This window comes from Oenanthe melanoleuca, chromosome 2 (genome assembly GCF_029582105.1).
Source record: "Oenanthe melanoleuca isolate GR-GAL-2019-014 chromosome 2, OMel1.0, whole genome shotgun sequence".
Lineage (NCBI taxonomy): Eukaryota > Metazoa > Chordata > Aves > Passeriformes > Muscicapidae > Oenanthe > Oenanthe melanoleuca.
This window is the reverse complement of record NC_079335.1, coordinates 41,345,104-41,371,710: the sequence shown is the minus strand read 5'-3', so window position 1 is coordinate 41,371,710 and position 26,607 is coordinate 41,345,104. Positions and strand designations below refer to the sequence as shown.

General features: G+C 37.2%; 1 protein-coding gene across 1 annotated transcript; it reads left to right on the top strand.

Moving 5' to 3' along the window:
* On the top strand, window positions 1-26,602 carry UBE2V2 (ubiquitin conjugating enzyme E2 V2). The gene is made up of 4 exons (XM_056483358.1): window positions 1-124; window positions 16,517-16,662; window positions 19,997-20,122; window positions 25,739-26,602. The coding sequence occupies exons 1-4, from the start codon at window positions 109-111 to the stop codon at window positions 25,883-25,885; spliced, it is 435 nt and encodes a 144-aa protein (XP_056339333.1). The 5' UTR covers window positions 1-108; the 3' UTR covers window positions 25,886-26,602.
* Window positions 26,603-26,607: the final 5 nt, after the last annotated feature.

The following is a 26,607-nucleotide window of genomic DNA, read 5'->3' as shown; positions in this document are numbered from 1 at the left end:
GCCCCGCCCCGCGCGCTCCTTCCTGGCGGGAAGTGACGGAGCCGCCGCGAGGGGAAGTGACGCGCGTGGCGTGCGGGCCCGGAGCGGCGTGGGGGGGGCTCGGACAAGATGGCCGGATCCACAGGTCTGTGAGGGGGGGCTCGCTGGGCCCGGGAGAGCCGCTGGTGCTGGGGAGGCGCCCCTGCGAGGGCCCGGGGCGGGGCTCCTTTCTCCGGGACGGGGGCGAGCTGCCTCCGGCGGGAGAGACCCGAGTGGGGAGGAGTTGGCTTCTGACAGGGAGGGGGGAAAGGGAAGCTGCAAGGCAGCCGGACAGGTTATCACAGAATCCCAGGTTCACTGAGGTTGGAAGAGACCTCTGGGACCATCGAATCCAACCTATGACCGAACACCACCTTGGTCAATTAGACCACAGCACCGAGTGCCACGTCCAGTGTTTCCTGAAGTACCTCCAGGGACGGTGACTCCACCACCTCCCTGGGCAGCCCCTTCCCATGTCCAATGTGAAGAAATTCCTCCTAATTCACTTATGCCACGGGACCGATCCCTTCCTGCGGTGGGGCAGCGACATCCTTGTGGGAGCCGGGCCTGGGGGTGCGTGGTGGTAGACAGGGCTCCGAGTGCCGGGGGAGGGAAGAATTGGCCTGCCGAGAGGCAGCAGTGCATGGGTAGGTGCTGGTGTGCGGGAGGGAGGGAGGAGATGTTGTCAGCCTGCTAAAAACGCTGCAGGAAAGAAGGACTTGTGCTGAAGGTTTGTTCCAGTACACCTCTGGGTGAACAGAGAAGATGTGGTATAGTGGTATCTAAAATAAAGGATTGTCTGTGTCCCCTTTTTATTTGGGAGAGAGGGGCTTTGGCCTGTGTTGTGTTTTGGGTACTTCATGTTGGTGATGACTTTAGCATAGTGGGAAGGAGTGGAGCTCTCTTCCCTGTGGCATCCGTTGGAGCCAAGGGTCTCTCTCCTAGGCAAATTTAAGGGCAAAGAGCTGCCAGTCGTCCCAGGAAGGCTGTCTCAGGAGCCAGCACACCGTCTGCAGAGCATTGGTGTGGCAGATCGTTGTGGAAAGTGGTGGCAAAGATGGGGACAAGAATATTGCTTCAAGTGCTAAATGTAGAAGCACAGTTAGATTGTCTCAGTTTCATTCCATGAGAGGCTTGAAATACACAAAGACCTTTCCCCCAGTATTAAAACCTGAAATCTTCCTTTTCTCTCACCCCTGAGTCTTTATAATTGGGATTCATGGACCTCAGGGTAGGGGAATTGACTTAGCAGCTAGTGTAGGCTGAATGTTGGCCATTAATTAATTTCTGCTGCCAATCCACTGGATCATTGGATTGGGACTATAACAAAACATAAGAAACATCTGTATATTTAAACTGGCCTTAGTACCTTGCTATTGATTCTGTGAGAGCTTGGGCAGGTTTTAGGGTTTTTTTTGAGGAAGTAGAGTCATCTCCAGTTGGTAATATGTTTGGAGATGTGGGATTTCCAGAGTGAAATTTGATAAAGTTGCAACAAACTGGGTTGTGAAGTAGCTTTTACAACTATGTGGAAGAGCAGTCCAAAAGATAGCTATTGCCTATTATAAACTGAGCTAGAATGGATATATTTGGAGAAAGCCAAGTATTTACTCATCTGAGAATTAGTACATTTTATTTTGTTAGGATTCTTTTTTACTTTTTTTCTTGTTGTCTAAATTTAAAAGGGTTTTATTATAGAGCATCGCTGAAAAACTTCAGCTTATGTCTAGTCTCTTTCTGGAGATTTCCTGTAGTATACTAGGAAGCAAAGTTGGTTTAGGTTGTGTATTGAGTACTGGCATTTGGCATTCAACCATGTTTTATAGTGTAGAATATCAGTTACCAAAATTTTTTGTAGTGAAAAAAGCTCTTTTCTTCCTGCTTCAACCTTATAAGAATAAATATTTTTGATTGAATTTTGATGGTTTCACTGCTGTAAGTGTTCTTTGCAGTCTTACAAGAGTTATTTTAAAATATCTTATATACAGCTACTCAAGGGGGTTGTTTTTTACTTAGAAATACAGCCACACTTAAAGTTCATAAAAAGCAGAAGATGTAAGAAACTCTTGATACTGTATGGCTGCTCCAAATAATGTGAAGGGCCAGTACTGTGTGTATGCCTTGTTGAAGAAATTACATTAAACTAATTTGTTGTAGTAAAATGCAGCAAGCAGGCTGAATTATCCACAGAACTGCTGGGAAAATTAGTCAGAGTTTCTAAAACAACATATTCATGTGGAGAAAATACTGCAACTTTTTATTGGTACACACATGGTGTGGAGGGTGTTTGTTTTGTCCTTTCCACATAGTATGCAAAAATTCGGACTTCACCCAGAACTGCTCTTGCCACGAAGCTTTGTTATAATCATTTGTGGAGGAGAGAAGGGAATTATTTGCTACAGACTTAACTTTGTTATAGATTTAAGATTTAAATTTACCCAGCTCTATGACTTTAATTTACTTTTGCTATAAAGTTCAAGTTCATGTCAGCAGCAAAACTTTTACTAAGATCAACTCTCTTATCCCAGAATTCCTTTCCTGAGCTTGCTAATTTTGTGAGCAATCATGTAACAAATGATGTTCATTTAACTGCAGAGAATTTAGTTGTAATATAGCTCTTCCGTAATGTGTGGCAAAGAATTTGTATATGTCAGTGTTACACTGCTGTTTAATAAGTATCTTACCTGCTTTCTAAAATCACCTGTAATGAGTAAATTTTACATGAGACTGCATGTGCTAGAAATGGTAATTGTGAACTGCAGTTTGATATGATGTTGCAACTCCTGCTTGAGGTTTGGTCTAGGTTATTTGTGTGGGTACTGGTGGAGGTCTGGGGTTAAACAAGTCAATTTTTTAGAGAAGAGAGCAGCTATGTATAATATATCGCCATCCAATTTCATATTGCTTAGCTGGAGATTCATTTTGTTAATTTGTTTGAAGATACATAGTAGAAGATGTAAACAAACAGTTTCAAGTTAAAAGAAATAATTCACTAAGGCATACCATTGAAACATCTCTTGTGCAGAAGAGAAGCAGATAAAAAACATCATTATAAGGAGTTAATTCAGGAGTTAATTTCTGCAGTTTGATAATTTGGGTTTCACTTAATATTACCTTATACGTATGGTTATACATACCTCTATCTGTATATTTATGTCTGAAATGTGAATGTTCCTTAAAGGCAGTGGTGGTATCACTAAGTGGTTAGAATTTATGTGGGAAAACAGGAGAATTAAGGCAGCAGTGTGAAATATGGTGCTGTAACTATGGGCTGCTAATGCTTTTGCCTCCTTCCTCTTCAACTGATAGCCTCAGTAGCTTGGGGGAGGGTGGGTAAGGCTGAGTTAGTGAAAATTCCCCTTGGTTTGCTGAAACTGAGTACTTGGGGAAAAAAAAATTGACTGATCTACAGTCAAAGTTGTATGAGATTCCTAATTTACTTCTAATATGTAGTCTTGAGCAACCTTTTTTGAAAGTGTGTTTGAAGGTACGTGGCTAGATCCCTGTGAAACATATTTTTTCTGTAAAATCCATACGTTTCATTTCCAATTATTCTATTCTATAAGGATGGAACAGCTTCACTGTGTAACCTAAGTTGCCATGCAAAAATGTCCTTCCCTTTGATTTTATAGGTGATTGATTCTGTGAGTAGAAATGGCACAACACACGTCAGTGACTTATTTTCATAGCTTTGTTTTTTACTTCTATTTGCCAACATTTGATGGTTGTGGAAGCAGTTCTAAGCATGCATGACTACAGCAGAGGGAAACCAGTATTAAAAGTGAAGGGCTGGAAGTGGTCTTGAGTGTGTACTAGACTCCCTGGGCTATGAAGCAAGGACTGAATGTGCCATTCCTAATGGTTAGGGCTTTTGTTGTTGTTGGTTTTGGTTTATTTTGTTTTGAAAGTTGGGGTTTTTTTATTCCTCTCTTAAAATCCTCAATTGCAAGATTTTCTATAACGTGAGATATTTTGCAATGCTTTCTCTTAAATGCCTTGGAACTCTTTCCTTCTTCATTCCAAATCAAGCTGATGTCTGTCTGTTCTGTGCTTAGTAGGGTAAAGATTTATACCCTGTGTGGGAGACACCTGTGTTAAGAGCCATTCAGAGGAGTAATAGGGGGATATATTCATTAGTGGGTTGTAGAAGCAACGATTTAAAGACTATTTTTCCCATGTAGGAGATGTGATACAATTTAAACTTTATGTCTAGGGTACTCTGTTCAGGTAGGCTTCTCTTTTCCCCTGACCTGTTGGATATTCGTTTCCTTCCTCGTTTTTCTCCTTGTCGAGGTATTTCCTTGTTCTTTTTTTTATCCAGTGTGTTTTACCTTGAAGGATGTACCAGTCCCTCCCATTTTCTCTTTTATGCCTCCACCACATTGTTAATTTATTCAGAGCTGGTCCAAGAAGTCAGTTTAAGAGCTTTTTAGAATTTTACACTTCTCAAAGTTTGTTCTGTGGGTTTACAGTGTTAGCTCTGTAAGCACAGACTTCTTGAAGCTGTAAGTAATCAAACAAAACAAAGGAAGTAAAATACTGTGTTCTCTGAGGCAGCAAGTACTCTGTATGGGGCAGTTTTCCATCCTGTCCTATGCACAAGGAATTGCAACTGTGATTGTTCTGCCTGCTTAAAAACATCTTGATAACCACAAATAATTTCAGCTGGATTGAGACAAATTTAGATTACAGATGACTTTTAAAATATGTATAGGTCATCAGTTCTTTCCAACTTTGGGGCATATAGAAGAAAGATACTGTGTTTCTTCTCAGAGCTTTGCCTGTATCATTTTGCTGGTTTTGTTCCTGGTGTTTTATAACTCTGTCTTTAAATACAAACCTACTTATGTCTTTCTGCCACAATAGCTGTGTAAGGGTGTTCTCGCAGCAAAGTAACTTACCTCTGCAGTAAAAGAGTGGCCTACTTTGTAATCTTCTGTTTGTTTAAGAACTTGTTTGAAATTCAGGGATGTTATCTAAACTATTCTGTACAATCCTGGAAAATTTTTTAGCCTGGATAAAGGTACAACACAGTTTCAGGAAGATATACCTTTCAGCACTTGGAGGCAGATGGTCCGCACTATAAACCTAAGCATGCATAGGAAGGCTTTTCATGTAAGAATTAGATTTCCAAGTTTTGTGAGTAGTTGGTGGAATTGAATAACATATGTATTTGTTAGTGTTTGTGTTTTGCCTTATGGAAGATTTTTCCAGGGGCATTGTTAAATACATGCTGTGAAACTGTTCAGCTTTTTTTTGTTAAGACCTTTCCTCTCTCTTGTCCCTACTTTTTTTATCTACTATTATCTCTTCTGTCTATTATCTTTTATTATTATTTGCACTATTCACTCTTTTTTTCTACACTACAGCTCACATTTCATCTTGACTGAAACCTAATGTAAAGTACTATATCAGCTTCAGCTTCTCCTGTTAGGTTTTGTTGCCTTGTTGTCTCAGTTATGCTGTGGGAACCTCAGCACAGACCATGGAAAGACTAGAAAGTGCTGTGGGGAAAGCATTCAAAGTAGCCTTGATTTAAGTATTTGGAAGGGTTTTGCTATATGCTGTCCTCCCCAAAGAATGTTTTTCTTTGTATTTGTCATTTGGAATACACTAACGAGATATAATTCAAACAATATTTTGAATTGAATCAGTGCAGAAAGTTATGACTGTGAAGCTGTCAGACTAATTATGAATAACATGAGCTTCTGGTTTACAGCCTTTTCAAAAATGTGTGACTCTGTGACTCTAAAGCATTTCTAGTTAACATATTTTGGAAGGAGTGGAATCTTCAACACTTAGAACTTCAGAGCTCTACAATCTTTGTTTCAGAAGGATGAGGTGCTTCAACTAGAAAAATATTTAAAAAATAGTCATAAAAATTATAGATTCAGTATGCTCTTTTCAGTATGTTCTAGACATATTTAACAGCATAAAGAAAAAAAATCACCTCCCTCCATTGTATTTGTGACTATTCACAAAGTGGATAGTTAAGTGTGTTTGCAATTTGCTTGAATAAATCAAAACATTTTGCCAAATACATATAAAAGGAATGTCCTTTATTCGGTATATTTGCAGTAAAATGTGCAGTTTTATTCATATAACATTGAACTTTTCCAGAGAAAGAATTGTACATTTTCTTTCTTCTCACTGAAATGGAATGTGTAATCAGGTAAATATTTAATAATTTGAACTTTCAAGTACCACAGCATGTAGAAATCAGCAGGCTGAAGTATGACCCACAAAAATATTGTAAGAAAATAATTTAATGGCAGTCCTTTTTATTAAATATGTGGTGATTGTTGCATTTGCTGATTATATCCTTAAGTGTATGCTTATGTGTATAACTGAAAGAATAATATTATTTGTTTTACATAGATAAAGGATCTTTATGTTTTGAACTGCAGATAGGTGCTGAGTCATGTTGGCAAGGACCTTCATGCAAATGTTAGAGCAACTGTTTGCTAATCAATGACTTGTAACCCGTTTAAGACAGCTTTACAGCTTTGGTAGACTAAATCCTTGATGCTACTCATGTTATCTGGGTCACACGTTGTATTCTTAACTTTTAAAGCAGACCCTGGGAAAGATGTTTCGTGACAATATATTGGGCTCTTCTGGGTTCCTGTAGTCTCCTGCTCCTCCTGCTCCTTTTTCTGGGGTAAAAAAAAGTTTCTATGTAATTGTAATTTAAAAGGTAACTTAAAAAGTATGTGTTTCAAATAATTTTTTCTTTCTGCCAGCACAAAGTCAGGCTTAAAATGAAACTTTCAAAAATGAGCCATTTTCACTTTCATTAATTTTTTTCTGCTGTTGTTTAGCTTTATGCTTTTAATAATGGGGTAATTTGTACTAAACAAGTTTGGGGGTTAATTTTTAACTTCTGAGGGTAGAAGCTGGAAAGATTTCTTTGCCTGGTAAAATCTAGATTCCTTAGACTGTTAAATCACAGTTAATATTGCTGGTGGTTTTTGAAGTGACAGATATCTTTTCTAACTCCTGTTTGCTGGCTTCCTGCCTTACATTGTTTTGTACAAAACTGAAATAGTAATTCTCAATTTGCTAAGCATCACAACGTGTCACTTTTCATTATCTATCATTTCATACACTAAAACATATGGGAAGGTGGTTGAATTATTTATTATGTCGTGTTTCATTCAGTGGTTGCCTATAAAGAGTTAAATTTTAAACCTGTAGTCTTGTGCATTTGTGCACAAGGCTTGTGCATTTCTACCCTTCACAGAAACAGCCCCGATGTCAATTGATGAGTTATTTAGTGACTTAACTGTTTAGTACCTGTATGGTTTTTCTTACAGTGTGAGGCACCACTGGTCATGCTGTGTCTGAGTTAGCAGTGGTCTTGTTTATAACAAAAAAAAAATGCCCTTAGATATAATATAGACTGATAAAGAAATGCCACTAATATTGGTGCACATTTGTAAAATTACTTTTAAGTAATTTACACCAGTTTTCTTTTGGGATTGCATTCCTTTTTAGTAGGTTTTATACTATAGTTTATTGTTGTTGTGGCAACAAAAAAAATTTGTTTGGATGTGGTATTTTTAATTACTTAAAACATTTGTGGGAATTTCTGAAGGTTGGAGTTTTTTTCTTTACTTTTTTCCCCTCTTTGTTTTTGCTAAGAGCTTCCTTATGCCTTCTCTATTATGTAGTCTTAACTACATTTGTAGTGAAGCAAGTCTTTATTAGTGTGATTTTTATGAACACCATTAGTCATTCCATGACAGCAGCAGTACTCAAGATGATCCTGTTTGCATGGAATTGCAAAGAAGGGTAATGTTGTTGCATCCTTGCTAATAAAGCTGAGCTCAGCTGAAGTTGCTCTGAGGTCTGGACTATATTCTGTGTGTGCACATGTTCAGTCTTGACTACTCTGTTCTTCTCACTGATGTGCATATGATGACTCTTGCTCTTATTTACTCTTGTACCTTGTGCAATGTGGGTATTGTTGTTCCATAAAGAATCGAGTGTGGAGAGGGCATTTGGGAGTTGGGCTGCAGGAGTTGCAGAATGGAGGTTTTCAGTGAGGCGTGAACCTTGGAAAGGAGACATGGTGGAGAATGGGGAAAACTTGGAATTTTTGAGAGACTGGCTCCTCCATGGGTGCTGATCAGAGGTTGGAGCAGCTCTGGTGAATTGTTAATGGCAGCTGCACCTCCATCTGCTACTCCTCTGAAAAAGGTGCATAAGGGGAAAGGGGTGGCAGTGGGGAAGCAGGAAAAGAGGGGAGAGAGGAGTGGCCATGAGCATGGTTAGAAGTGAATAAAAACTAAACAGATATGATGTGTTTTCCTGGGGGATAGTTACCATGGCAGGAAGAGTTGTGTGCACAGGCCTGCCTTCAGTAAATACTCCGATGGATTATATAACAGAATTGATAGAAATCGAAGTTACTAGAAGGAGTAAACTCACTTCCTTCTGGAGGAGGCAAGATAAAAGAAGGGAGGACTTAGGTGATGCCTTGGTAAGGTAGCTATTTATTTTGCTAGTAATTTCTCACACTTTAAAACATAATTAATAAAAACTCAAATTGTACAAACTTTTCCCTAAGAAGTTTTGTATTTGGAATGTGCACTCTGCTGGAGAACTCAAGTTTGAGGTCTTGTCATTCTTAGTGTGAAACCATCGGCAACTGAAACATATTGAATAAATTGTTGTTGCTTTTGCAGTTTTGATATGCTGAGATCTCTTACTCCAGCATCAAGATTTGTGGTTTAAACCATTTTAACGTGTTTGTAAATCAGCTGTGTCTGCCAATCCAGCTGTCTAGCATGGCTAGCTGTCTAGAAATTAATTTCTTCCCACCCCACTGAAACTAAAGCTAGCACTGAAAATGTCATTCTGTGTAGAATTTATAATTTTCAATTTTTATCACTAGTAGATAGTTGATAGTGTCTTAATGTTACGAGTAAGCATATGTAATGGAAAGCCAGGTGAAAAAAAAAAACCTGCTTCTGTAAATCTGTGCTTTATTCATTTTTGGGGGGTTTTTAAGCTAGTATTAGTGCCCTGCCCTAAAGAAAGAAATACCTCTATACCTGTCCAGCCCTTTTCCGCTCCACCAAAATCTGAATGCTGAGTTGCAGTAAATGACCGAGACTTCTGCTGTATTAACAGTTTCTCATTAGCTGCCTTCTTAATATAAGCCATATTTAGAATATTTATGACTGTGGCTGGACTCAAATATAAAGGAAATTCCTATGAAAGCTATTTTCATGCAGCCTAACTTAAGTTCTGGACTGCCTACTAAGATACTAGCAAATTTATGATTTCACTTAGGTGAAATAAGTAGAAATTCTCACCAATATTAATCTGAAAACAAGTATTACTTTACTTAGCTTTAACCAAAAATTAGGTTTTAAGGTAAAGGGTTGTAGCTTTCACCCTGCTGTGGGTCTTAATTGGCTCATGCAGAGAAACGTTCCTCAGCAAGTGACATGTCTTTATATGAAAAAAACAAAACCCAAAACCTGATGAAATGCATACTTCAGTCTGGTGCCTAGAATTGCGCCTCTTCCTTGCAGTCTTCCAACCTGTCTGCTTTCAACATATTTAATTTCAAATTATATAGAGGGAAAAGAGATTTAGCAGTTATAGGGGTCCTACATAGTGTTTTGTATAAATATATGCAAATACATCCATATATATATATATAGTTTTATTCCTGCAAAGAAGTGCAGTAACCCATTGATTTCTTACCACTTCATACCTGTTCAGTATTGTAGCAAAACTGGCTCTTGAATTACAGTAAGCATTGAGCACAGAAAATAAATGGCCATTTGCTCTATGATATTCATTGGTATGCATCTGCTTACTTGAGCTGTGGAGTCTCACCTTCTACTCATCTCTTATTGATTCTTAAAGGTAATTGTCTTGTTTCTTTCTTTTGGGGTGAATAATTTCTTTCTATGTGGAAATAAATTTTTATGTGATTTTCTTCTTGAACTTCTATTCCTAGAAAATTTCCACAGGTAAGCATAGTTAGATCTGCAAAATCATTAAGACTAACCTGAAGTGGTATTGCTTACAGTTCTGTGAGGTGCAGACTTGATTAGCACCTTACTCCTCACCCTGATCAATGTGCATGGGCCACCTAATGGCTGCTAAATATCTTGATTTCACCATTTAAGTTAACATAGTATAGGACTTTCCTGATTTAAACTCAAAACTGTTAATGCAGAATATTCTATTGCTCAGATTTTGTTTGTTTGGGTCATACTTGATGGAGGAAAGTAGAGAAAAATAGCATAGAGTAAATGCAACTATTTATGAATATGGCTGATATAAATAATTATGAATTTGAATTTTACTGAAATATATTGAAACTTTCCTGGAAAGCAGTTGGAAATGTCAATTTATCTTGAATATGAATCATGTTGTCTTGCTTATTGGAAATGGATTTTACTATGTGTGTAGTAACATACTTGACTTTAAAACAAGAGCAACAAGAGTAACAAAGTCCATTATTGAATTGCTGCATTCCACTACTAATGCCAGCAGTGGAGTTCTGTTGTAGACAAAACTGTCATGTCCAGCTTGGTTGTTGTAGTAACTAGGCAAGTTACTAGAAATGTTTCAGGGTTTTGGACCCTGATTACTGTTTTCAACCTCAGATAACTGCATTATCATTACAGTACACCTGGTAATACCTCCTGACAGTAGGTTCCTGATAGTAAGGCTTTCTTGTGTGTATTTTCAGAATACTTACTAGGTTAAAGAGTATGCAATGTCAGCAGGGTAACTGACAAACAAGAATACACATGAAGTTTACAAAAAAAAGCTTTTTTCAGAGGAATATCTTCTGTAGCCAGTAGTATTATTTCACGTGTCCTGACCCTCTTTCCTCTCTCTCTGTCCTTAATTTGTTTGTTTGTTTTGTTTTCAATGTATTGGCCATTTCAAGGCCTGTTTAAGGCTTTGGTTGTTTTATGTTCTTTTTGTGGGTGTGTGGACTGTTGTTAGTACAGCATTTCAGGTTCTTACTTCATTTTGTCCCGAGCAAAATGAATTGTTCAGAGACTGAAAGGAACAAGTTGTTTTCTCTGTGTTTCTCTTTGTATCTTTTTTTCTTCCTCTCCCTGCCCCAGGAGAAATTGTATTATGGATTGAAATTTGCAAGACTGACGTCCTTCCCTGCTTTCCCTATCCTTAGGAAATACTTACTTTGCTGCAAGCCTGAAGCTGATAAATGGGGTTTGAGAGGTTTTTCTCTTTGTTACCAAGCTGAACATAGTTTTTCAATTTCTGTTTAGCTGAAAGTCAGTGGGCAAGAGCTAATGCATATATTCAAAATTGTTCATACTACAGACTTCCTGACATAGCTATCTCAATCAGGAAGAATAGCATCCCTGACAGTGTCTGACTGTATTAATGTAGGATTTTTTGATATGACTTATTACTGTGTGCATATTAGGATTTGTCTCTAAAGCTGTCTTTTGGAATGTTGGTAGTATGAGGTGTGCTGATTTAACTGTGATAAAATGGTCCCGGTACTGAGTAACTTTAAGGAGTGATTAAGTCAAGAACTGAGGGAGATTTTAGGAGAAACCAAATGTTGGTATGGATATTGTTATGGACAGTTATTCTAAAAAACGTAGTTATGGGTCTAACAGAAAACTTCACACTTTAGGCTCCAAGCCAATCTGTTAAAAATTTGGGTTATGATTTGGTTTTGTAACCTGCAGGGACAAGAGCAGAGTGTAGGTTATCCCACCCTTGCTTGTTACACTGCAAAGAATCATTTGATGTTTGAGGAGCTTGGACTGCCAACTCTAATTGCAGGAGTATGTCTGTGAATTGTTTAAAAATGCGATTTAATGTATCCAGTGAGCTCAGTCAAATCTGACCTAAGTGCACATAAGTGTGATTGTGTGTTCTGTCTCAATGCTGCTGATTAAAGCACTTTATCACTGAGTGATTTGACATTACCAACTGTGGAACTCTGTCTAGCAAGAACTGGTCCATCCAGGCAATTCTCATTTGTTACTCTAGTGAAAATTGTTGGTTCTACTAATGGACACTGAAGATTCCATTTTATATTCTTTCTTGATTTTTTTTTTTTTTTTTCAGGTTATGCAGATTCTGGATAAAAGCATAGCTATAACTTTTCTTCTGACTTGTCTTTTGTGGTAGTGTATTTTTCATTTCTATTAACAGTGATTTAGGATGAAATGTCTGAAGTAGCTCCATATATATGAAAGTAAACCCTCACACTTAAATTGTGAGCTTTGTTTACTGAGTCTTCTTTCATTCTCTTCTAGTTCTAGGCTATTAAATTCACCGATGATTTCATGGATTTCTGTAGTCCAGTTCCATGATTAAATTTTTAAATTAAAAGCTATTGGTATATGTAAGCATGAGTGATGTTTTGTTTGTTTGTTTAACTGAAATACATTTAGTTCATCTGTTTGTGAGAATTTGGTCAAAGTTGTTTGGTAGTTCCTGTGACAGTTTTTGGGCAGGGGTTCCAGAAGGGTATTTGTCAGTAAATCCTCAGTGATGTGATCTTTGCAGGTAAAGTGAAGAGAGGCTGGGTGGGGAGTGTTGCTTTTGCTCTTTGTTTTCTTAGTTTGGATGAACCCATCTATGTTTGCACATGCAGAGCCTGTCCATCGTTGCCAAGAGCTGTGCTGGATGCAGTGTTGCATTGAGCTGTAAATCACAGCCTGATGAGAGGAATTTACCATGCCTATAGCTCTGCCAGTGTTAAAATTGACAGCTTTAATCCCCTTCACTTGGAAGTTCGAGGAGTGCCTGTTACTGAGAGTAAAACCAACCTGTCTGAAGCTGCTTAGTGATTGCATTGGCAAGTTGCATTGGGGAGAACACCTGAGGTCTGGTTGTCAGCTGAAGAACGGTGCTGGTTTCTGTAATTTCATCCTGCTAATGAGCTGCACTTTAAAACAGAAAGATGTTGTTTCATTGTCCAAATTCTGTAAATGAAGTAACAATTGTTACTCAAATTCAGTCAGGAATATTACAGATTTTTTTGCAAATACTTGATGAATTGCACTGTCTGGGTTTGAGATAAAACAACAAGTTATATATGCACTATTAACATGCAGTTTAGAGTGTGCCTTCTGAAATAGCGAGAAGAATATTTTAACTTTCTATTTAGACTAGGAGCAAACTTAATTTCTGGAAAATCCTTGACTGGACTTCTAGGCAGAAGTTCTTGTTTTTTTACTGGGAAGGCAGCACAATCTTGTTACGTGTGTTCAATTCTTCAAGCTAGGTAAATTTGTTTTGTGTAAGGTTATAGGATGATCAAAGCAGGCATGTAGAGTGCCATAGTGAGCACAAGGGCAGGAGTGGATGCTCAAGACAGTATTTCATTCCAGTTAATTTTTCTGGAAGTTTCTAAGTCTGTAATTATAAATTATAGTAATGAGTTGTTTTTTGTTAGGTTGTTTGTTTTTAAATCCACTGTGTTAATTTTTAAGATATTCTGTGTCACTTGTCTGAAGTCTAGCAATAATAGTCTTCTATAAAAATATTCAGTAATTACTGCAATTGAGGTTTGAAGTATTGATGATAAAACATTAATCATATATGCCAGGGACATAGAAGCAGTTTAGTGAGTTTTGGGGAGGAGAGTTTTGTTGTTATTGACAGGGTTTTGTGTGCGTGTGTGTTGGTTTTTTTGTTGGGGTTATTAAGTTTTTTTTTTTTTTTTAACAGAAGGTGTTTTTGCTCTTATTTTTAACTTCAGAACAGTGTTTTGCTACTTAGCTCTAGCAGCAGTAAGAATGTTAGTGTGGGGAGCCTGGCACTTGCTCTGAGATATTTTTGTATCCTTTCAGAGCAGATCTAAATTATTTTCTGGAGATGTTCTGAAAGTTTCCCAAGTCCTTCAATGCTCCCCTTGGGCAGTTACAGGAATCAGTGAACACAGATAATATGATAGAAAAAATGTGATAAATACAGGTTGGTTCATCATAAGGGGTTGTTATAAGTGTCATCTCCTACAGTTCAATGTGTTGGGTACAATTTTATGATACAGCTGAGTCAGTGCAGTGGCTTTTTGTCACAAAAAGCTCCTTTATCATCACACCCATGGTTGTGCAAAGAAAGGCACTGAGAGAGACAGCAGTCAGCTCTGGCATTTGTTGTTCTTTATTCCTGAGTCAATTCAGTTGATTAACTGGTTGGATTTGATTTTTGCCTGAAGGAAAAACAGCTTTTTTTGCTAAATTAGTGTGACAATTTGGCTAATAGAGGAGCCTGGTTAGTGCAAGAGCAACAGAGTTCTGGAAGAAGGCATGGAACATCAGGACAATGAGCAATTGGGTGATCTCAGCTGCACTAAAAGGTGATAGCATGTAGTCAGAAATAAACGTAAATCCTGTTTGGTACCATCTTTTATGTTCTTTTTAAAGAGCTAAGCTGTGACTCAGAAGTTCTGCAGTCAGAACAGGGGTTCTGAGAAATGGTGGATTTAAGCTACTGGGGAAGCCTAAAGTGATGTGTGAATGCTAAAGTACATGGGGTTTGTGGGTAGAGGTTGTTGTGGGTTTTTAAATTTTTTTTTTTATTTGAAACTGCACATACCAATCAGAATCTATTCAGTCATGTGATGCAAAGTAGAAGTTTATCGTTCTGGTTTGGCAGACTCAGCTCCAGAACATGCATTAATGTGGAGTAAAAACTTTGTGGTTGAAGTGTGACTGTCAATTCTCATCTCCAGTTGGAATTAGATATATAAATGTACAGACTTAATGTTTATCACAGATCAGAATGGGACCAGAGGAATGGGAAAATGCATTTCAGTGAAGGCTTTTAAAAGGCTCTATGTCAAAAAATTGAGATGTAATCTGCTTCTTGATGTACTCTGCTGGTGCTTTCAGTCTGTGTGCTGGCTGGGCTGGTTTGTTAAGCTGTGAGAAGACTGGCAAAATGTATAATTTTCTGCTCAGTTAGCAAGTTGAAGTAGCTCAGTATGGGCTTAGATAAGTGGCAGTACCAAGGGAGGACAGAAGGTGAGGCCATATGTGACTTAATTTCCTTCCAGTGCCCTGATACTATACCCCTAATGCATTTCCCTGGGAATTTGGAGAACTTGGACACAATAGTTTCTGCAATTTTTAGAAGCTTCTCCCTAGTTTTAGGGGGAAAAAAGTTTTAAATGCTGTTGAAGAGAAATTATAATTCTGCAAGATAAACTATTTGAAGAGTTGCTAAAAGGTATGTGGATCTATACTGGTCCATATATCTGCATCTGTTATCTCAATAAATAATAATATAGTTTATTAAAGCTCTTTGTTTCTTGCATAGAGACTGCTTGGAGTATAATAGGATAATTAGTAGGATAATGTAAAACCTGAAATCACAGTGGTATGCAAACCTGAATAAATGATATGCAAAACAGTTTTCTTTGACCTTCATCTTTTTCAAACTTGCTCATAACATCATGTGTACCCAGTTTTAATTTTTAGTTTTGTGGAGCACCTGGATTCTTGTAGTACAGGAAAGGATCTCTAGTGAAAATAATGGGTAATACTATAGTTGTAAGAAGTTATAAGAAAAAATAAGTAACTATAAGCAGCTATGAGTAAGTCGAAGTTTTATGGTATTATAGTATTGTTTCTACATTATTGTGCATATTTTATTTGAAAATAAAAGCATTCCATGATTGCATGCACAAGTGTTAATTACCTTTCTTCCCTCAGTGCTGAAATACTATTGTAGCTTTGATGCTGTAAAGCAATTGAATATCCAGTTAATATCTATCAATATCTGCCTTTTTTCATGAATAATAATAAAAATCCTTTAATTATAGTTTGGTTAGTGACTATTAGTTGGAGCTCTCTAAAGGCATTTAATCTTTGTATTCTTTTGTGAATATGTCTTTATCTCTCTTTAATAATTTAATCAATGCTTCTGTGCATATTTTTTTCTCCTCAGGCAAGCGTGGCAGTATTAATCACTAGATTAAAAAAGACTTGATTTTCAGTTTGTTTTCGTATATTAGTCTTTTGTTGTTTTTTTGTTTTTTTTTTTTTTTTAACAAGTGAAATCAAGTGAAAGTATTTCAGTCTTACAGTTGACATTTATTAGGATAATCTGTGTTAGATGTTACATTCTTTAATGATGTTTTGGAGTAAATTTGCCGTATTGATTTTATGTGGATTCTGGTTGATTAGAACTTGACAGACAGTCAATTGCTATTGAAAAGTACTGGATTTAAACAGTATTGTGCTTGGGAAAGAGAATCTGAACTAAGCCATCTTAGACTAAATAGAGCTCTCCTGTTTTCTTTCTTATGGCTTATATTGGTATTACTTGGTAGTAATTAACTTCCAGTGAAGCAGTTAATTGCTTCAAAGCAATTAGCGTGCTAAATAAATTCGTGCAGGCAATATTTGTTTGACTTGGAAAATACATTCAGCAGTTGCCAGTTTGTAACATAAAAGCAGCAAAGTTTTTTACCTTTTCCTTAATGTGAGCAGTATTAATTACATTATTCCATTTTCTCTAGTTAAAGTACCTCGTAATTTTCGCTTGTTGGAAGAACTTGAAGAAGGGCAGAAGGGAGTAGGTGATGGTACAGTAAGCTGGGGCCTTGAAGATGATGAAGATATGACACTCACCAGATGGACAGGAATGATTATTGGGCCACCAAGGGTAAGCGTGATGAAATAGAATGTTTTTATTAAGGTTTTAGGCAATACAAAGGGCAGAAAAATGTTAGTGTTCTACAGTGTAAAGGGATTAGTTAAAATTCAATGTATGAAATTGAAGAACTAGTGTATAATCCTCACCTTCTGGCATGTAAGTGTTTTGGGCTAGCGTTCCCTTTTTCTGCAGCTGTGTGTAAAAGCCAGTTGTGATTTGAGACCTGTTTTACTGAGTTATGAGTATATTAATTCTGTATTTCCACTGTTACTGAATATAAGTATACATTGATAGTACAATAAACAGGTAACTGCCTTTCCCCATTTTGTCATATGTGCCTGGTAATTTCAATTTTGTAGTAAACAGGCAATATATTTTTAACTTACACAGGTTTTCCCAAGTAGTGTTTCAGTATTACAGTGTTAGAATTTCAGTTGAATCATAGATAAAGACTATCAACTTTTAATTACCTCTAATCCTTTTGACCTTTGAAGTTCTGTAGAATGTAATTTAGACTGCTACAACTTGCAAGAGAAGTAATCACCTCTTGTGTGTATCAGCCACATCAGATATGAGTGGAGACATCTTTACTTGACTTACTTTCTCATAAGCTACAATAAGTTGCAAAAGATTAGTGTGTAACCGAGACCTTTAAATGACCTCTAATATCTAAGTAGCCCTAAGTTAGCATGTGTCTGTCACTCCTAGAATAAGAACTGTCTTGTATGTCCCTTGGTGCTGCAGGGCTTATGGAATGAACTGTCCAAGACAGAGATCAGAGCTCTGCCTCAGTGAAAATAATGTCTTCCAAAGTAGCAGAGTTCAGAGACAGGTTCAGTGTAATGCAAGTTTCTTTTGAAGTCCATTGCCACTACTAGTAGGCTGCTTAACACCTGAATGACTTTGCTGAGCTCCTAAGATTTGGGTGCAGTTGGGAGAGGGCAGATTTAAAATATAACTGTAATGACTTTATGCTTTGGATATTAGCTTCTGTCGAATCAGCATTTGAGTACATTTTAAAGAAAGTTTGCAATCTAATGTGTTTGGATAAAAACTTGAAAATTTTACCTAGCTATCATAGGGTCTCCCTGGCTCTCCAGAAACCCTCCAGAACTGCCTGTCACTGCTTTCTTGTTCAACCTAAGGTAGACTACTATGCATCTTTGGAAAGAGATTATGATGTGTATAACACTATACTTATGTACTGTAACTATACTGTTATGTAAGGTTCCATGTGTTTAAAAAAAACAATAAAAGTACTCAACCCAGCTAGGGATACACTTTTAGTCCTGGTCAATTTGTACTTCTGTGATTTTATTTTCTTTATGATAGAGTGCATGCAAATAATATATCTTGTGCAATTTCAGGGGCATGCAGCCTTCAGATAGAATGACTTGCAATATGTAGTGACTGTAGAAAGTGGAAGCCACCAAAAGTAAGCTCCCAAAACAGTGACAGCACCTTGAGAAGAATTGCATATCTAGTTTTCAGGTTCTGTAGAAGATGAGTGTTTTTTGGAATTGGCTGAGTTAAGTAGATGGTGCAGTTAGGCAAAACATGGAGAAAGTGGCTAATATTGCCCCTGAAGTTCTTCTCATATGTGATTTCTCTACATCTGTGCAAAAAAATTGGCTTATCAGTTTTTTTCCTTGCTTAATTTGAAAGGTGACCCAACAGCAAGAGAGGAGGGTAAGATTCGTTTTGGATTAATGGAAGCATTTTTCTGACTTTCAGAAAATGGGATTTTAGTTTTTTTGGGAAGTTGGTCAGGGATGCCTGGCTTGCAGTAAAACAATGACGGTAAATTGAACAAAATTGAGAAGCCACCTGGATAGGAATAACGGAATGAGAATGAGTGCTGTTCCTGTTTCCAGAGTTGTGAGCAGAGTTATATACATTTTGGCCTATTTTTACTATAACTGACATCCCTCTCTGGGGAAGCAAATTGTTTTGGCTGAATGAATAATGAGAATTCTAGTTACTGTGTTTTCGTGCTGTGGTACCAGCTATGTCAGTTGTCTCAGGACAAGATGACTTTGATCTGGCATTTAGCTTTTAATTATAGAATCAGAATGTTAAGGGTTAGAAAGGACCTTAAAGATCATCTTGTCCCAGCACCCCCTGCCATGGGCAGGGACACCTCCCACTAGACCAGATTAATCAAAACCTCATCTAATCTGGCCTTGAGTACTGCCAGGGTTGAAGCATTCACAAGCTCCTTGGGCAGCCTTGTCCAGTGCCTAATTACACTCACAGTACTGGGAAAGGACAATAGAAAACCTTTTGTTTTGCATTGTTTCTTTCTGACCTGCTTGCTGTTCAGTCTCTGTGCTCACTCAAAAATTATGGTACACAGTTAGGGTGCTTCAGTAGTCCTGCTTTCAGTCTGCATTTTAATTAATCACAGACTAGACTGTTGTTTGATAACTTGGCTATGTGGTTGATACTTCTACTTGGAAAGTGACAGCTGGCTGATGCAGAACAGGTTAAAGATGCTACTTTTGAAAAGTTGAGAGGCATGTTACTGCTTTTTTGTTCATGTTGGCTCTATCTGTTATGCCAGTGTAAAGGCACGTATAGAAATGAAGGCATGTGCATCAGTGACCAGCAAAGCACTCATCCTTTACATGGCCTAGTTAATAAGATTTAAAAAAAATAGAACCATATTTAGTTCTAATGTAGCTTTCTCAAGGTATAGTTGCACTTAGAGTTATTTGTTCTGTGGTCACTGTGGAATGACATCTGCAAACTAGCAGTCACTTAGCTGTCCAAGCTCATAAATCCTCCAGTAAACCAAGTAATTCTCAGCTGCAGAAATTTCAGATGCTTTTTGTAGTGCTAGCTACTTCCAGAATATATTTCTTTTGCAGGTTATATTTTTCTTTTCTTTTTGGTTGTATCTTAACTGTTGAGTTATTGACATCTCTGTCTCTGTCAATTTCCAACTTTTTTACAGTGTTAGGTATTTTGTTATAGGGGAAGGTGGTAATTTTCCTAAAGCTTAATTATTTTTCTTAGTCCTGTACTGTGCCACTGTTTTGAGGATGCAGGTGGATAGAAAGAATGAGAGAAAATATGGGTTAAAACCAGAATAGTATTAAAATTTGTGTATGGTGTAGTCAATAAGCAGTGTAATTTATGCATAATAAAGAAGTAATCAATATACCCAGAACAGTGGAAATCAATCAATAATCCAAGACCTTCAGCTGGTACACAATATTAACAAATTTATATTTATTTCATATTTATTAAGTGTTATTCCTCTTGCCTTTGCTCTGTTTTAAAAAATTTCGTAATATTTAGCTTTCAGTAAAATGCATTAGTCTGTCTTTTTGCTTTCTAGACAAACTATGAAAACAGAATATACAGTCTGAAAGTAGAGTGTGGACCTAAATACCCAGAAGCACCTCCTACAGTTAGATTTGTAACTAAAATTAATATGAATGGAATAAATAATTCCAATGGAATGGTAAGTTGAAATGGTAAGATCAACCATGTTGTTAATTTATACTAAAAAATATTTCTGTGAAAATCAGGTGAGGAATATGCATGTTGGACAGAGCTTTTGTATTTAATTTTTATAATATAAATATAGATTTAAATTTAATTTTGATGGCCTACTACAAATCTCTGGCTTTCTCTGTCTTGCCAATGAGATGAGCATTATTTATAATATTGAGACAGTTGTTTCTTTTAAATGAAGATGAGGGTTTTAGTTTTGTACAGGAAAACAGTAAGTGTTTAAGCTGTGTGTAGGTATTTCCCTCATAATACTCTTATAAAAAGGGATTAGATTCATATTGTAGCAGGAATATGACAAACTCTATCTGATGTTTCCGCTAATTAAAAATGAGACTCACTCTGGATGTATTAACTCACCTATAATGAACTGGTATTTATACTCTTGTTTCCTTTATACTGGATTTATTCAAATCCAAGGTTATTCTGAACTTTGGTCTTAAGACCTTTTGATATAGCTGGTAATCACTTGCATTTTAAAGATCAGTTTTCAGTAAGTTGCTTTTCACTGATCCTGCAGTTAGGGTGAGGTGAGTTCACAAACATAAGCTGTTGCAGCAGTCAAGCAGGTTTGTTACTCTGTTCCTCACCAGGGACTTAAATAACTGTGAACAAGTGAGGTGCCCCTTCACTCAAAGAGAGGAGGTGTGAGCTGGCTTGCATTTACAGTGGTGTATGCATTTACAGTGGTGTATACAGTGCTGATATACAGTAAATCAGCAGGAAGCACAATCACATTTGCGTGTACATTTGTCTTTAGTGAATGCAGAGTAATTGAGTTAAGGTGTGTTATCTTCTTTGGATTTTAAATAATTTGTAAGATATAAAAGAAAGATGGACTTGCATTTCTGTAATTAACAGTACTGAACTGTGAAGCTCAAGTGTCTCAGTGACTGCAGCAGCAGAAAAAGTTCTCAGGGGGTCTTTTGGGCTGTTGTAGGTTGTAGAGTAGTGTTCTGATTGGTCATCAAAAGCTAGTGCACTAATGCTTCAGAATAATCTAAAATTACTCTGAAAATACTTTTATGTAGCTAGCAATCTTACTCTACCTGAAGATCCTGTTAAAATTGCTATCTGCAAATTGGCTTACACCCTTAATCACAACTGTGGCTTGTTGTCTAAGGGTGTGTGTTTATTGAGAGGTTGTGAGAAGCAAAAGCTGCTTATAGTATGTTTGGAAGATGATTTTCATATCTCTTCCTGGTACCATAGGAACATGTATTATTGTGATTCAGTGAAGAAGTATGCTCTCATGGCTTCATCTCAACATACCTCAAGGTATAGGTGTTGGTTTTCAGAAGCAGGATCTTAGACTAGCAGAGCCTGAAGGCTCATGTTTACTGAAGCCAGTAAGTTTGAGCTTTTGCTTGGAAAAGTCTATGCTTGCACAGATTGCTTAGGAGCAGGATGACTACTGTGACAGGAAATCTGCCTGGTCGTTTTAAAAGCACTGTTCAAATTGAGTCATTGCTACAGGAAAAGTTGATTTTAATAAGTTAATAACCTTACATGAAACTATCATTAATTTTTCCCCCAAAAGACAAACTTGTGTATCTTATGAAGGATTTGCTATGCAAATGCATAACTTATTTTTTAATGGACTTAAATAGGAATAAATAGTATTTTTAATGAAAATAATTTTCATAATTGATGAATTTAAAGCACATTTATTATGTAATTTTTAATGTGCCCATTGTCCCAATGTCTTGAGTTTTATCTTACTTTGTCTTTGTGGTCATTAGGGAAATGGTGAAATAAACAGTAGGGGCATGTTCAGCATCTTGCTGCTTCCTGATAGTTCCTTCATGTTTGTTCCAAGCTATTCTCCCAATTTCTGGTCATCTTTCATTTAATAGATCATAAGTGGTTTGCTGCATTCTTTGAATTGATGGCAGGGTTTCATCTGCAGACTTCCTCTACTATCCGAGCTTCTGCAGGCACCCTGGGTTTTGACGTGTGGCCAGCTTTTGGTCACATTGCTTGTAGATATCAGGAAGAAGTTATGACTTGCCAAAAAGAGACCTGAGACAAACAGCAGCTGAAATTGTTTCATTTTAGCAGATTATACTAAGAACATTTGCTGTGTTGTTAAAGTAGGCTTGTGTGCCAGTTAACATCTGTGGAAAAGTAGGGCCCACACTGGAAGTTTTAGAGGGTGATAATTTCTGTTGAGTTAGAGTGTGAGTGGTGGAGGGGAAAGATGGGTAAGTGCAGTTAGTAGGGATCTAAGGAAACTATTCTCAAACTGCCCTGTGGGCAGTGATTCTCAACTTTCTTGACTTGAAAATCAATTTACACTTTGCATGGAAAGGGCATGTGTGTAATGAATTTATCAATACTGACAGGTATAACTATTGACTTTTTGTTTGATTAGTCTGAGAGAGGAGTTTGTAAGTAACCTTTCTGCCAGCAGTATAGCTTCAGGAATCTCTGTTTGATAAATTTAGTGTAGGAAGGGAGAGAACTAGTCCAGGAATATTTTATCTCAAAAGACTTAGGTGCTCTGAAGTACCCTGTTAAATTGTCTTTCTTTTCTTATCCGCAGGTTAGTTTTTTGGGTTTTTTTCTTTTAAATTTTCCTATGGAGCTGCTGTATTTGTATACTGAATTAGATTACTAAGTTCAAAAAAACTAGTCCAAGTACTGGACAAAATGCTTTTTTGTGCTAATGGCATGGCTGTTGTAAAACCATGGATCATCATTCCTAATGCTACAGGGTCTTTTCTCTTGGAGACTTATGTATCCCATATTGATAAAACACAGGTTGCATTCTAATGTGCTGTTTGTTTTGAGGTTATCTGATTTTTGCATCAGATAGGCATTTTGATAGCACATCTCAGCAGTCTGTCTTGCAGGATTTGCAATCACTTTTGTTCATTTAGATACCATTTATAGTTGGAAATACTTGTTTCCTTTTAAATCACTTGGGACTCTTAGCTGTATATCTATAAACTGTCCAGTTGCTGCTTTTAGTATGTTTGCTGTAGACATTTGCTATCTGTTGAAGTTACTTGGGACATTATAAACACTGAATACTTCACATTGTTGTGTAAAAGAATTTGTTTTATTTTCAACTGTTTAGAAAAAAAAAAAATATATATTGTTTCTCTTGCTATTGTTCAAGATTCCACAGTGGTGTACACCCCCCCCCCCCAAAAACAGTCTAAATAAAATAGTCTTCAGATTGCAGTTTGCAGTCTTATTAGTTTTTATGTGACCTTGAAATGTCTCTCTCTGTGTTCCAGGGTGTGCATTTGAATATTACCTAATGCTTTAGTGTGATTTGAACATAGTTTGTGTCACTCTCTTTAAGTGTCTTTAAATGTCTTATCATTGTTCTTCATAAAGTGAGTTTATTATGCACTAATTTGGAAATCAATTCTGCAAGACAGAAAACAGAACCTGAGCCAATCTTTGCTGCTGCGAGATGTTATGAAAGAAGTTGGTGACTTGCAGAAAAGAGACTTGAGATAAACAAGCAACAGAAATGTCATGTTGCTGCAGTCTTTAGTCAGAAAACATTCATAGCAATGTTAAAGCAGAGTTTGCAGTCTGTGAGGCTTATTTCTTGCAAATTCCCAGCAAAAAAGAAAGCCAGGAGGAGCTTACTCTTAAGTGATCAGCTCTCATGTTCCAGTCTTTGTAGAATTGCATTATTTGAACAGCAGTGGTGACTGGCTGCTGTGTGCTGTAATTGAGCCAAACATCCCATCCAGACCTGAGTGAGCTCACAAAGGCAAAATTAAGGAGAAGAAAGATGGTGTGAAAGCAGAATTTCCAGACTGAAGATGTTCACTTTTGTAGTCCCAGAGCAACTTGCTTTCCAGCCATTTTGCCTCCTATCTACCACATTAACCCAAATGCCCCTTTAAAAAGGTAGTAATAGTACAGGAATTACAGTGATAATTTCACCAGTGCTAGCTTTCAAAACCTTTCTGTATTAGCTCATATTTTAAAGTGGCATGATGTTGCTGCATAATAGAGCTTTTCTTTCGATGCTGTTTTTCTTTTTTTATCAAATGTTTGAAATAATTAGTAAGTAATGTGATTGCCATTCGTTCTGTAGCTTGATAATACACTGTTGTTGGCAACTCTGCTGACTTTAAGAGGTTCCCAGCTCTGAGCAAACATTGTATGAAAAAAAAAAAATGCTTGTAAGTCCTGAGCTGTAAATAAGGTCAAGGATCCTGCTTAGGGCCTTCTTTCCAAGGTGTGCTTTAAACTGGGTGGGTTCTGTCAGTTCAGTTCAGAAAATATTTCCCCATACATGGTTTACCTGAGCTGATAGGCAGTAGCACCGGGAACAGAAGTTTCTTGAGATAGTATTGCTGCCCAAGCCAGCATGTTGTTAAACCTTGGCCTTAGTTTCCTCCTACAAAAAAGGTTTAGTCTCATCTGGTGTTCTGAAAATAGCTTCTGAAAAGCCTCACTTCAAGTAATCTAGAAATAAAACATCTGTGTTAACATTCTTATTTCTGATTCCAGGGTTTTTTTTTTTTCTTTCAGCTTGCCCTAATTAAGACGGGATAAGAAACTTCTTGATATTTTATGCTGCCTAAATCATAAACTAGTGCTTTCTAGCACTCTTGCAGCCATGCAATGTAGGGCTGCAACTCTACCAAGGAATCCAGTAGCATGCAATAACCCTAGTCCTGCCCCAGGGCCTGCTTTGCTTTTGCACAGCTGTAGGCCCTTCTGTGTTCTTAAGTTCCTTCATGCAGGGGCTGAGACTTAACCTGCTGCCAAAACAATTCCCAGGATGACTTTCAATTGCTGACTTTCCTATGGAAGCCTCTCCGTTATAATATAATTGTGTAAATTGTCCCACAGGTTTTATAAACGCATAGGAGAAGTCCCATGTCCTTTCCTTTCAGTTCATATTCCACTTGGTAAGTGATGCACAGTAATCTTCACGGCTCCATAAGATGACTTACTGTGAGGAGGATGCAAAGAACTAAGAAATGTCCAAGCATTACAAATCAGTTATCTCAGTATTTCAAGACATTTCTTAGTACATGTAATGGCTCTAGATGTATCAGAAGCACTGTGTAGTATCAGTGTGAAAGAAATCACTAACAATACTCGTGCCAAAGAAACAATAAGGGACATGTCCCTTTAGAAAGATATTCTATGGACTCTTGTGTGGCAGGTTCTTTTAAAGAACTGAGAAACACTCAGGTGCATATATTAGCATAGTGAAGGTGATTGCTTGTTTCTTTTTTGGGGGTAATTTGAAAAAACCTATACATTTTGCAAGACAGCAGCTCCAGTTTTGCAGTGAACAGTTTGCTGATGTCCTCCTCCCTTCCTCCTTTCCTTCTCACTAATATAAGTAACAGCACAGATGGAAGGGTCCACCTGCATGGGTTTTATTGCAGAATCTGTATCTGTGTGTAAGTATATGATTGTTTTCCTTAAAATATTTTAGAAACACAGGGACCTTATGCCACAGAGAAGGTGTCAGGCAATGCTTAGACTGTTTCTTAGAGCAATTAGGTCGATAACAGTTATTTATGTAGAGGTTTTGTGTTCCATCATAACTTAGATTTCTCTCTTCTTTTTCCAGGTGGATGCACGGAGCATACCAGTGTTAGCAAAATGGCAAAATTCATATAGCATTAAAGTTGTACTTCAAGAGCTAAGACGTCTAATGATGTCCAAAGAAAATATGAAGCTTCCACAACCTCCAGAGGGACAAACTTACAATAATTAATTTTAGCTGATTCTCAAACTTCTGTCTTAAAACAACAACCTTCTACTCATGTAATGTCTTGATTAAATCTCACAATGCAAACACCCACACATTAAAGAATTTCAGCTGGTATACATGACCTGGACATTTGTAAGAATATATATAATATATGTATGCCCAATATGTTTTCAGGCACTATGGGAGAAAAAGGCAGCACAATTATTTTTTTTCTCTTATTGAGGCACTGTCATTTAAGCATAAGCCTGAAATAGCCTATAATTGGAATTCAGGTTTTACAAGATGAAAGCATGACAGAAAGTGTCAGATTGCTGTGGAATAATATATGTTACCGAAAATAATTTCTGGAGAAGGCAAAATATAAATGGCATGCTTTATCCATCTTGCTTAGTAAAAGAGCTGCAGTTAAATTTGTTTTAAGGTAGCAGGTACAGTGAATACCGTTGCTCATCTTGTTTAATTTTGCAAGGGTGTGGGTGCCGACTACTAGTAGTGTCACAAAGTATGTTCAGGATTGTTTTGATACCTGTATTTATAAAATGGGGGGATTAATTTCTGTTAAGCAGCTCCTGTGTTACATGTATTGGACATGGCAAATATTTGTTTACAGTCTTTGTTCTAATAAACCATGCATTTAAGTTTTAGTGAAACAAAGGAAATGTATGGATATGTGATTGAGATTAAAGTTAGTCTTAAAATGTAAATAAAATGTGGAAAGTGTCTGA

What these genes read in the sequence shown, in the direction of transcription:
- UBE2V2 (XM_056483358.1), top strand. An exon ending in TGATTATTGGGCCACCAAGG is followed by an intron (nt 16,663 to 19,996) that starts GTAAGCGTGATG and finishes TTTGCTTTCTAG; the next exon opens with ACAAACTATGAAAACAGAAT. An exon ending in TAAATAATTCCAATGGAATG is followed by an intron (nt 20,123 to 25,738) that starts GTAAGTTGAAAT and finishes TTCTTTTTCCAG; the next exon opens with GTGGATGCACGGAGCATACC.